Genomic DNA, 12,208 nt, shown 5'->3' on the forward strand with positions numbered 1-12,208 from the left:
AACATACTTCATACCGTGTACATTATAACATGCCATAATAGACCCATTTCTGTAATATACTTACATATCTATATTATTGCTAATATATATTGTAATATATCTATATCACTAAAGCACTTCTGGATGGATGCAAACTGCATGTGCAATGACAATAACGTTGAATTCTATTCAATTCTATTCTAAGTTATTTAAAAAAGAGCTCTCAGCTCTTGCTCTTAAGTTGATCACATGAATTACTGGTGACATGAATAATCTGAACTGTAACTTGGATCTGTGGATATATTCATGTCGATATTACACTGCTAACCATGTCTGGAGATGATTGTTGCTGATCTATAGAGCTAAACTGGCAAAACTGAGATAAAATGGCATGTGTCAAAACACAATAATATAATTTTATTATAATTTTCTAAGTTACATTTATACACTTTATTATTTACTTATTGCCCCAGGGCAGCTGTGGCTACAATGTAGCTTGCTATCGCCAGTGTGTGAATGTGTGTGTGAATGGGTGAATGACTGAATGTAGTGTAAAGCGCTTTGGGGTCCTATGGACTAGAAAAGCGCTATACAAATGCAGGCCATTTACCATTTACCATTGAGTTACTGATACGATTTTTCCTTTTGCTGTATTTGCTCTTAAATTCTGTTTCTGTGGTAAAATGTTTATTATTATTTTCTTCTTTTTGGACTCTTCAATATTTTTTGATTTTCTTTTAAGACAAAAAACCTCAAAAACAACAGTAAAAAATCTGGAATAAAGCTGTTAGAGCTGGAAAAAGGGTAACCTCTTATTCAAGAGGCTTTTTCAGTTTTGGAATACAAAAGGTTGAGAGACCCAGGTGTTTGACCTTAGCGGAGGTTGTCCCCTTTGGAGTTGATAGATGACCTGATAGTGCGAGTCATTAAATGAGCCAAGGTGTGAAAAAACGCGTTGCTCATCACTATTACCCAGGCTTAAGGGTTGAAGCCACTGTGAGGCCTCCCCAGAGCTTATAATGTGGCCTATTCAACAGAAGATCAACAGAGCGAAAAGTGTGAATGTGAGGCTGAAATACCCAAGAAAGGTTCTCAAGATGTCCGATAGCTGGTCATGTAAGCCACCACTTCTGTGCAAAGATTGTCGTTCGCAGTGGACATAGATGGCCTCTTTTAGTCCTCTTTCAACCCTTTCAAGTCTTCTCAGGGCAAAATGTGAACATTGACATCCTTAAGAGTGCAGGTGTGCAGCTGAGTCTTGTCCTGTTGCATTGGCTCTATTTTGTGGAGTGTGTTTGGTTTCTCCTCTGTAGAGATCCAAGCACTCCTCACCACACTAGCCACCTCACCACTACATTTTTTTTAATCTATTTGGTTGGGTATAAAGTACAAAATCTGGAGAAAATTCTCTAGATTTTCTCTGGCAAATCTTCAACACAAAATATGACAACATTGTTCCATTTGTCATTCTGTTTCACGCTAGCTAGTGCCATCTGAAATAGAGCATAAACACAAAACAACTGCTCACAATAGGAACGGTTAACCCTCCATTCGCATCAAAAGACAGGAAAGTAGGAAATACAAATGAAATGATACATAGACTTCTTTTTCACACGACTGTAATAGCACAAAGTTCATATGTGAGCTGAGCTACATGACATAAAGGACACAGTGTAAACAACGTACAGATTCAAATACAAAACATATACATATAGTGGTGTCTGCCTTTGAAAACATACTTTTTGAATGAGAACTGAGAGCACCTCAAGAATATATCAAGGATAAAAGATCTGATGTCTCAACAAGACCTGGAAAAACTAGTCCATGCATTCATCTTTAGTAGGCTTGATTACTGTAACAGCATCTTTACAGGTCTACCTAAAAAATCAGTCAGACAACTACAGCTCATTCAGAACTCTGCTGCTCGAGTCCTCACTAAGACCAAAAAAGTGGACCACATCAGTCCAGCTCTGAGGTCTTTACACTGGCTGCCTGTCCGTCAGAGGATAGACTTTAAAGTTCTGATGCTGGCCTATAAAGCTCTGAATGGTTTAGGACCAAAATACATCAGTGACCTCCTGACCCAGTATGAACCTTCCAGATCCCTCAGGTCATCTGGATCCGGTCTTTTATCAGTTCCCAGAGTCAGAACCAGACACGGAGAAGCTGCATTCAGCTTTTATGCTCCTTATATCTGGAACAAACTCCCAGAAAGCCTCAGATCAGCTGAAACACTCAGTTTATTTAAATCCAGGTTGAAGACTCACCTGTTCTCAGCTGCATTTGAATAAAGCACCAAATCCACACTTTTAAGCTTAAATTTCAAAACTTACATTTAACTACTGATTTTATCTACTGTTCTGATTTTATCTGTTTTGATTTTATATACTGTTGTTTGTTTGTTTGTTTGTTTGTTAATTAGTTAGTTAGTTAGTTTGCTTGTTTTAATCAATTTTAAATCATGCTTTTTATTTGTTCTTGTTTCTAATGTCTCTGTAAAGCACTTTGAATCACCTTGTTGTTGAATTGTGCTATACAAATAAACTTGCCTTGCCTTGCCTTGCCTTTCTTCTTCTGCAGGAAGAGTAAGAGAGTAAGTAGCAGCCAGGCGCTGATAATCAAATGCACTTGGTTAGCTGATCATCAGCGTTGCCACCTTTTAAAGAAAGAGATATTTTGGCAGTTTGGAGGGTTCAGGTGTGTGTTTACATAATGCCACAATCAAAAGTGCACATTCACCCCAAGGTCAGACTGTGCAATGTTCACATAAACAGCAAAAAAAAAAAAACATCTCAGACTCTACAGACCTCAGTTAGCATGTTAAATGTTAAAGCTCTCTATACACCTTATATCATGGTGGCAGAGGGGTGATGATTTGGGACCTAGACACGTTGCAGTCGTTGAGTTGACTTAATGAGCTCCTTTAGATCCTAGAGTTGAATGTGAGGTGATTTTTTTCCGACGGCTAATGCTTGGTTGAAACTCGGTCACATGACAGCATAATGATCACAAACATGGAAGCAACTCTGCAAAAGAAGGGCTGAAAAAGACAAGGATGTGCTGCAATGGCCCAAAGTCCAGGCTCAACCCAACTGAAATGATACAACTGAACCTTCGAGTGAGCTGTGCATAAATCAATGCCCCCAAACTTCAATGAACGGAAGCAACGTTGTGAAAAAGAGTGGGCCAAAATTGCATCACAATGATGTGAGAGACTGATAGTCATACTGAAAACGATTACTTCCTTCTATTGCTCCAAGTTAATGAATCATGGGGTATGCTTCATTTTTCACAGGAGTTTATAGACTTCTTTGAAAACATTATTTTTCACACGACTGTAATAGGGCAAGGTTCAAATGTGAGATGAACCACATGACACTGTCTAATACAGTGTTTTTCACTCAAATGCCCCATTTATAAATTGAACTTAGGTTGTGAATTGTTTGATATAAAGAGTTTTTCCATAAAAGCTGTATTACTGCTTAGCTAAACAGTGGCTAAGCAGTAATACAGCGGATGAAGATGGGTGGATGGATAAACAGTGATCTGGATTAAAAGAACAATACCTGAGAAGGCCTTTCATCCTTTACAACCCATTTAACTGAACTCTATCCCTCTTTAAAAATGTAAGGCCTAGTGCTGAGTGATAGTCAGTGTGCAAACCTGAAAATTAAATTGAGTAACAATTCAAAGTTTGCTGGATGTAAAACACTGAAAAAACACTCACTGGTGAAGGCACACACAAGGGCACTTTCTCCACCAAGCACCAAGCAAGTCTCACATTTGCTGACAGTCACTTTTGAAGTCAAAGGGACTTATCTCAAAATTTATTTCCATCTCTGTTTCATTCAGAGGCTGTAGCAGCAGCTTCATCTCATGGACTTCAAACAGAGAAAATAAAAGTGACTGATCAGCTGCAGTGGCTGAGTCCTATAAGCTTGCATTTACAGACACCTTCAGTAATGCATTCACACAATCTGTGAGTATCTGGGTAAAGGAAATAAAGGAGTTTCCATCAAGAAGAAACAATATTGTTGTAACATAGAAAGCTGTTTCCATTGACCCCTACAGTAAGAGGTGATGAATCTAGTAGTGCGCACACATATACAGACGACAGCAAAAGAACAAGGTTCTTCTCTCTTTCTGTCTCACAGCATCCAAGCACACAGCACCCTCATTTTTACCCATCTCTCTCCCAGACACACATAAGTACACAAAAAAGAAATGAGCTAACGTAAACAAGCACGCGCACACTCATGCATGCACTCAGTCCTATCCTGCCTTATTTTTAGCTGTTCCCCTACCCAGCCCTGACCTACATCACAGCATGAATAAAGCAGCAGAGAGATGAAGAAAGTGAGCTCATATTGGGAAGGGAAAGGGTGGAGGTGGGGTGTGGTGTCTGGGGCAGAGAGATGGGGGTGTGGGGAGGGAGAAGAGAGGCAAAGAGAAACACACACACACATACACTCTGGCAAAAAACGAACAGAAAAACGAACCGCTTCTCCTCCATCCCCCCGCTGTGAAATGACAGTTTCAGTTCTGTCAGCAGACCTCACCTGCAACAATGCTCCCAGAGGAGGCAGCAGAGGGCGAATACACACACAGACTTTTCCAAACACAGGGGATGCAGGGCCTTAAAACAACAGAAAAGTCTTGCCTCAGGCTTGACACCAGAGGGTCGTCTTGCTTTAAGCGAAAGCGAAACAAAAGCAGCGAGTGCTCGACTTTGAGTTATTGAGTCTCCGTGTCGGCTGTCATCAACCTTTGAACAACAGTTTGGCATCTTTTGCCAATAAAGGTTAATCAAATGAGTAAGCTTTTTAGGCGGAGCAGTGCTTCAGGACAAGATGAAAATTAGATTCGGGTGCTGTCGCTCAAATAAGTTCCATGTTTTTGATGCAGGAGATCAATGCTTTTTTTAACACCAAAGGCCGGCGAGCCTTTATATGCCTGAATACATGATCGGCCTCTCTTTGTGGAATTTAACACTCCTACTGTGCACTCTCCAAGGATGAAACTCACCGAGAAAAAAACCTTATGGGTGTTGCATGTAAGGCAATTACATACTTCATACGCATTCATTCTATTGTAAGGGGAAAGAGTGAGCTGAACACCTCGAGGCTGGAATGTATTTATCCAAGGAGAGGATATGGAAATGCTGTCCTCACGCTCTCCTTCCCTTAAGTGGTGGAAAGGCCTGTTAGCCTCGGGAAACCGGTTCTCTTCTGCTCACATCCGCATAAATACTCGGCACTGTACAAACGCACGCGCGCAAATTTAGGGCTCCCTTCTGCATAACGCCTCCCTTGTGTGTTTCCAATCCCATTTCATCAGCAGTCATCCAGCTCTGCTAATGCTTCCCCGAGCTCCATGTTTTAGTGCTCATACGATGTCTTTCAAGCTACATTAGGAGGAGAGAGCCTGTGTGTATGAAGAGAAGACGTAATATATCATGATATTAGCTCCACATAATAGATGTCAGCGAAGATGCTGTACTCCCTGCTCTCCTCTGTCCTCTTCAGTTGATATGTCCTTATCTCATCAGCCTTTTCCTTTCCTTTCTCCTCCTTGTTGAGATTGCTTCTGGTGTGCTCGATTCACAGTCAGTTGTCATGCTCTCTCTCTCTCCATTGTACTGGGCATGACCGTTCCATTTAAACCATACAAGCAATACTTAAATTTAAGCGTCTTTGTTTGTCTGAGGTTTTTCGGTGGGTGCAGTTTTGGTTGTGCAAAACTCTAATTAATAACTTGTGCATCAAGATGGGGCTCAGACACCTTTCCTTTGGGAGGTGATTAAAAGCAATTTACTTGTTAGTTCCAAAGGAGTAGGTGTGTCTTTAAAGAAGCCTAAAGAATTATTAACCCACTGCATATTCTCTCTTTGTCCTCAGATATTGATGAGTGCGCGACGCAGATGCACTACTGCCAGTCCAACACGGTGTGCGTCAACCTGCCCGGCAGCCATCGCTGTGACTGTCTACCAGGCTTCACCAGAGTGGACGAGTACTCTTGCACCGGTGCGTCTGCATGCATGGAAATATGTCACTGACTCACATTAAGGACTGTCATCAAAACTGACCATTATGACTTCATAATTTCTGAGTTATAAAGAAAGTTTTTTGTTTTAGAAATTAAAGCATCTTTGCAATTGACTTGTTGAGCACGGATCAAACAAGAGTTATGCAGGGTGTAATGTGCGATGGCAGTGGAGCTAGCTGACAGTTTTCCTTTGGCTTGTGAGACAAAAGGAAAAAAATCACCTGACCTGTAGCGAATAGCAAGTTGTAAGTGGTTATGACTACTTTCTTTCATTTATTGCAGTCTTGCCAATGGGATCTGTGGCAATGTTGTGTGGTCTGTTGGCTTTGTTAATTGAAAATTTGGATAGATTGCCCTAAAAGTTTGCACAGGGATTCTAAGTAACCAGAGGATGGAGCCAGGAAATTCCCCTAATCATGCAACTTTCTCTTAGCACCACAAGCAGGCAGCCATTTTGGTTTACAGTGTCAGCAACTTATGGATAACTGATCATCCTGAGAGTATTCAGTGCAGTTCTTTACGACCAGATATATGCAAATATATATCTCTCAAGATACGCCTTACTTTCAGTCTTAACTAGATATTGTATTTAATCCAAATCCGTATGTATGCTAATACACTCAGTGCTAATCATTTTCACCCACCCCAGTACCTACCCCTGGCTGTAATACTGGCTGACTTGTGGTATGCTAGGTTTACCTAATGAGTAGAGTCCCATACACTCCTGTGCTAAAATGCACCATTATAAAAAGCATGTTTACAGCCCAGTACAGACTATCCTCTGTGGATAGTTTCCCAGTTTATAACAACAACAGGGGGATGTTTAGTTGTTTTGTTTTTCTAATTCATCCATAAATTCCTCACCATCTAGTTGGATGTCACTTTGATTGGCAGATGTCCCGACACAGACAGCTGAGTGTTGCCTGCTAGGCCTCACCTCTGGTAATTGGACTCACTGAACTGCATCTATTCTGTGTCTGTGCTGTGTGTTCCTTTCTGGGAAGTTAAATTATATGACAAATAATATGACCTGCTGTTTAATTTGGCCAATCCCAAAAAGTGATTGAAATTCTGGCATTTAACTAGCATGTTACTCTGGACTAAGAATAATCCTTTAATCCTTTAATTGTCCCACAAGGGGAAATTTGGTTGTAACAGCAGCCAAAAAGACACATATACAAACAAAGCGTACACAGGACACAGAACAGAAACATACACAATTTTTCTTACATATTTACATTAAGGACAATGGTTACTATATACAGAGTACTGTACAGTTATTAAATTAAATAAAAATAACTACAGATAAAAGGCAAACCAGGTTGTAGTGCGAATCGGTTAATTAACTTATTGCAGTTACAGCGCAGATGTAAACATCTATGTTTGTTGGGAGCAGTTCTGATTGTACAGTTTGACAGCTGCAGGGAAGAAGGACCTGCGTAAACGCTCCTTCGTGCATCTAGGATGCAGCAGTCTGTCACTGAAGGAGCTCTGCAGTTCAGCAACATCTACATGCATGGGGTGGGAGACTGTGTCCATCAGAGATGTTATTTTGGCCAGAGTCCTTCTGTCTCCCACCACCTGCAATGGGTCCAGGGCTCTATTTGGAAGCAGCACGTCTCGTCTCTCTATATACTGGACTGTAGCGGAGATGACAATAAAGTTTACTTTGACTTCAGCAGCAAGCAGGCGCGCCGAGAGCTCTCACGCTCACTTTTCGTGTATAGAATTTCAAAAATACATCGGTGCAAATTATAAGTCTGTATTATAATGTCTCGTGTTTTCGTGTTTGTTGGTTTGTTTTTATTTTGTTTTGCTTTGCGAGTTGGTTATTAGATGCTGCTCCAGCCGATCAGAGAATCCCCCGCCGCCCCGCCCTCTCCTCTCTGCGCCGCAAGCAGCAGGCGCACCTCGCAAACGAAGGGCGCCCTTACTCCCAGCAAATGGGCGATAGAAAACCGATCGGGACCTATGCCATTCCTAATATGCGCTGGCTGACGTCGGGGCAGCATGAGTACGAGCATTTTTTTTTTGTTTTGCCGATGCCGTGATACCACCCCCCACCACGATGCCGCCCCGGGCAACCGCCCATGTCGCCCGTATCTAAAACTGCTACTGGCCACCACAGACTCATGGAAGGTCTTTAAAAGCGCTCCCTGGACTCCAAATGACCTCAGCTGCCTCAGCAGGTAGAGTCTGCTCTGGCCCTTCCTGTACAGAGCATCAGTGTTGTGGCTCCAGTCTAGCTTATTATTCAGGTGAACACCCAGGTACCTATAAGAGTCCACTATCTCGATGTCCACTCCATGGATGTTCACCGGTGTCAGTGTGGTGGGTCTGCGTCTCCGGAGGTCCACCACCAACTCCTTCGTTTTCCCGGCGTTGATCAGCAGGTGGTTCTGCTGACACCAGTCAACAAAGTCCAGAGTCCACTGTCTGTACTCTGAGTCGTCCTCACCTGTGATGAGGCCGACTATGGCAGAGTCGTCAGAGAACTTCTGTAGGTGGCAGCGTGGGGAGTTGATGGAGAAGTCTGCAGTGTAGAGGGTGAAGAGGAACGGTGCCAGCATAGGTCCCTGTGGGGTCCCCATACTGCAGACCAGCGTATCAGAGACACAGCCCTGTGACCTCACATACTGTGTTCTGTGAGGTAGTCCAGTATCCACTGGGACATGTGGTGGTCCACTCCTGATAGCTCCAGCTTGTCTCTCAGAAGTTGTGGCTGGATGGTGTTGAAAGGACTGGAGAAAAGAACATGATCCTCACAGTGCTTCCAGGCTTCTCCAGGTGAGTCAGAGCTCGGTGCAGGAGGTAGATGATGGCGTCCTCCACCCCAATGCCAGGCTGGTAAGCAAACTGCAGTGGATCCAATGAAGACCTCACCAGGGGGCGCAGATGGTTTAGAACCAACCTCTCGAGGGTCTTCATTAGATGCGATGTCAGGGCTACCGGCCTGTAGCTGCTGAGGTCCTTGGGATGGGAGGTCTTTGGTACCGGTACCACACAGGAGGTCTTCCACAGCTTCCACTAAATAACCGATATGAGTGTGTCATTGGAACCATGCAGAATGCTGCTTACAAACCAAGCTTGTTAGTATTAGCTGATAATTTAGAAATCCACCTGTTCATCTAAATTTCATGCCTCAGGATCCAAAAGACTAACGTGGTGGTGAGATTAATGCTGAGGCTTCACATTGTCAAGTTCAAAAAAATGGGTTGATGTCACAGTCGCTGTCACAGTCTATATTTAGTATATAGACTATGGTTAAAATACATACCATATTTCAAGGGGTTTATGCTGCCAATCTGGATATTGAACTAAGCAGCTAGCTGTCTGATCTGCTGTTTCACCACCTTTTCAGGTCTGTCTGCTGCAAAGATACAGTAAAGAGCAACACACAAAAATAAATGATGGTGACTCAGACTGTACTCGTGACTCTGTAACATCTGTTGAATTTAGTTCTCCTGGAAAGAGATCCACGAATTAAAATGTCCCAGATTATTCATATAATGTTATTTTATGCATAACAGTAAAAAGGTTAAAGCTTCTTTCCTAACCATAAACAGAAAAATCATGAAATCATGAAATATAAATCTACAACAGATAATAACTATAATTGTATTACTTTATTTTATAGTTTTATTTGTAAAGCACTTTTCAAAACAGAGTTCAGTGCTTCACAGTTCAAATAAAAGCCACACATTTAAGATAAGTGTATATGTTCAAACATACAGGCACATAAACAGACACATAATCAGCCATGCTGACAGACACGAATTCCAACAAGTTGTTGCAAACTATGGCCAAAAATGAAGGGGGCAAGATTAAGGAAATGCTAACCTATAAAAATGAGTTTTCCGCTGTCATTTAAAAGAAATAACAGAGTGAGCCAAACCGATTCACTGAGGAAAGCTGTTCCGCAGTTTGGGCGCAACAACCTCAAAAGCATGATCTCTGGTTTTAAAATCAAAGCAAATGACATTTAGGAGACACTGTTTAGACGATGGGAAAGGCCGGCTACACTGAAAAGGTCTTTGAATCTCTGTTATATAAGCAGGGGCCTGTCCATGTAGAGCTTTATATGTTAATAGCAGAATTTTAAAGTGGATCCTAAATTTCACTGCAAGCCAATGAAGGATTGCAAGGATAGGTATAATATGTGACCGCCTGCTAGTTTTTGTTAGTGCAGAATGCAGCAGCAAGGCTGCTAATTGGAGACGAGCTATGGAGGACTGAGAGACACACGTGAAAATTGAATTATTATAATCAAGGAGAAAATTAAAGTGTGAACAAAAAGTTCAAGGTGATTGAATGACAGTAAAGGTTTGATTTTTACAATATTTCTGAGATGAAGGAAACAAGACTGTGTGACCTTTGGTTTTCAAAATTCAGGTGTTGGTCAAAGATGATGCCAAGGTTTTTAACAGATACCAAGGTTCATGTTATTGGTCAGGGGAGTGATGATTACATCACTAACCTCCTTAGAGAAATTGTCTGGGCCAAGCACTAGAACCTTAGTTTAACAGGAATTGAGATGAATGCATTTTGAATACATTCTTTGAGGCAGGAGAGGCTGCCAAACTATAAATGTTTATCATCTGCATAGCAATGGTAGGAGATTCCATAGGTGCATATAAAGAAAACGGAATTGGTCCAAGGACTGAGCCCTGGGGGACTCCACATACTAGCAGTGCAGATGAGGACATACGCTGATTAATATGAATTCTGAAGTATCTGTTTGATAAGTAGAAGAAAATCATTTGTGAGAACTACCAGTGATGCCAACCCAGTTTTGTTTGTTAATACAAGTAGCATGATCATTAGTATCGAAGGCTGCAGATAAGTCAAGCAGGACTAAAATGGAATGGTCTGTAGCTGTCAGGTAAATATATATAATGAAAAGGACAATGTCCATCTACCAGTTGGACATGGACATTGACACAGCTCGATTTCTCTCTCTCCTAGTGAAGGCGCTTGTTTACATTTTGCTCTTGAGGAGAGTACACAATAAAAATGAATGAGTGATTCTCGTAATTGGGTCCAGATAATACTATGATTCCCATGTGTGTCAGTAGCTCTTAATATTTGCTGCAGCTTTCACACTGACTCATGCTGCTGGTCCAATGATTCACATGCATTTTAAAAAAAAAAAGCATGTTGGTGTCCATCAGCCACCAGGCACTGCTGCTTTGCAACTGTCCTGATGAAACTTTTACTTCATTATCTGAAATTAAAGCATACACAGAAGTGAATGCAAACTGATAAATGCCTCAGCAGTTGTCTTTTTAAAGCTTTAAAGTTCAGCGTGTGATGGAATAAGAATGGCTGATTGCTGCCATTTATTCATTTAATGGCTTTTCTACCCTAGATATTTTTGATTAAAATGAACAAACATATAACAGCATTGTTCCCCGACCTTCTCAGAGGTATATGTCAGGACAAAGTACGGAAGCAGCTTCAGCAAAATATATGCCCACTTTTAACAGCACAAATGCTCCGTTTAAATGTAGATCTGTAGATTTAAAGCTGTTTTACAGTATACATTGCACTGACTACTGGTCTAGCATAGCTTGTTTAAAACATTCCTCTCTTTCCATTAGGTAGGTTACAGATTGCCCTGTGCATTTTGCATGCACCTGCAAAGGCAGACTGACAATACCGAGGTAATGGGTGTCATCCCTGTTTGCTCGAATGTTTTTCCTATTGCTATGTGTTTTAAAGATGTATATTTATTCATGATTTCAAAGTAAAAAAGAAATCATTGTAGTAACTTGTGTCTTGCAGGCGACAGATTGATCCTTTTGTTTAGGGCAGCATGTTTTCTTAAGAGTAAATAGAATGTGCTTGGTTGCTGCTCAGTGTTCCTCCAGAGAAAGTGTTCTTTAATTAGCTCGCAGTTGGCAGCAACGCAGGGACAAGGATCCATGGACAATCAATCCATTTTGCAGCTTGTAAACTGTCCTGGCAGCTGACTGGGAGCCCAAGGAGCACTCTCTGCATCTGCTGGGAGAGATAAATCGTCTCGCTGTCTCCCTTTTCAACCTTCCTGCTTTTCCTTCAGCTTCTCCCCGGGGGTGTCAGATCTTGTGCATGGATGTAAAACAGAGTTAGCGTTCACAGCTTAAGGTGGTGACTGCTCATATTTCACAATGTTAATGTGATTGCACTTTAGCTTGTGTAATTG

General features: G+C 41.6%; 1 protein-coding gene across 1 annotated transcript in view; it reads left to right on the top strand.

Moving 5' to 3' along the window:
* The window catches only part of LOC102194467 (protein kinase C-binding protein NELL1), a 304,806-nt gene that overhangs the window by 199,517 nt on the left and 93,081 nt on the right, over positions 1-12,208 (top strand). The window contains exon 13 of the mRNA XM_005744402.1: positions 5,877-6,002. Within this exon, the coding sequence (XP_005744459.1) occupies positions 5,877-6,002 (126 nt within the window). The remainder of the gene's footprint in view (positions 1-5,876; positions 6,003-12,208) is intronic.

Source organism: Pundamilia nyererei, unplaced genomic scaffold, assembly GCF_000239375.1.
Source record: "Pundamilia nyererei isolate P.nyererei 1_Seehausen unplaced genomic scaffold, PunNye1.0 scaffold00143, whole genome shotgun sequence".
Taxonomy (NCBI): Eukaryota; Metazoa; Chordata; class Actinopteri; order Cichliformes; family Cichlidae; genus Pundamilia; species Pundamilia nyererei.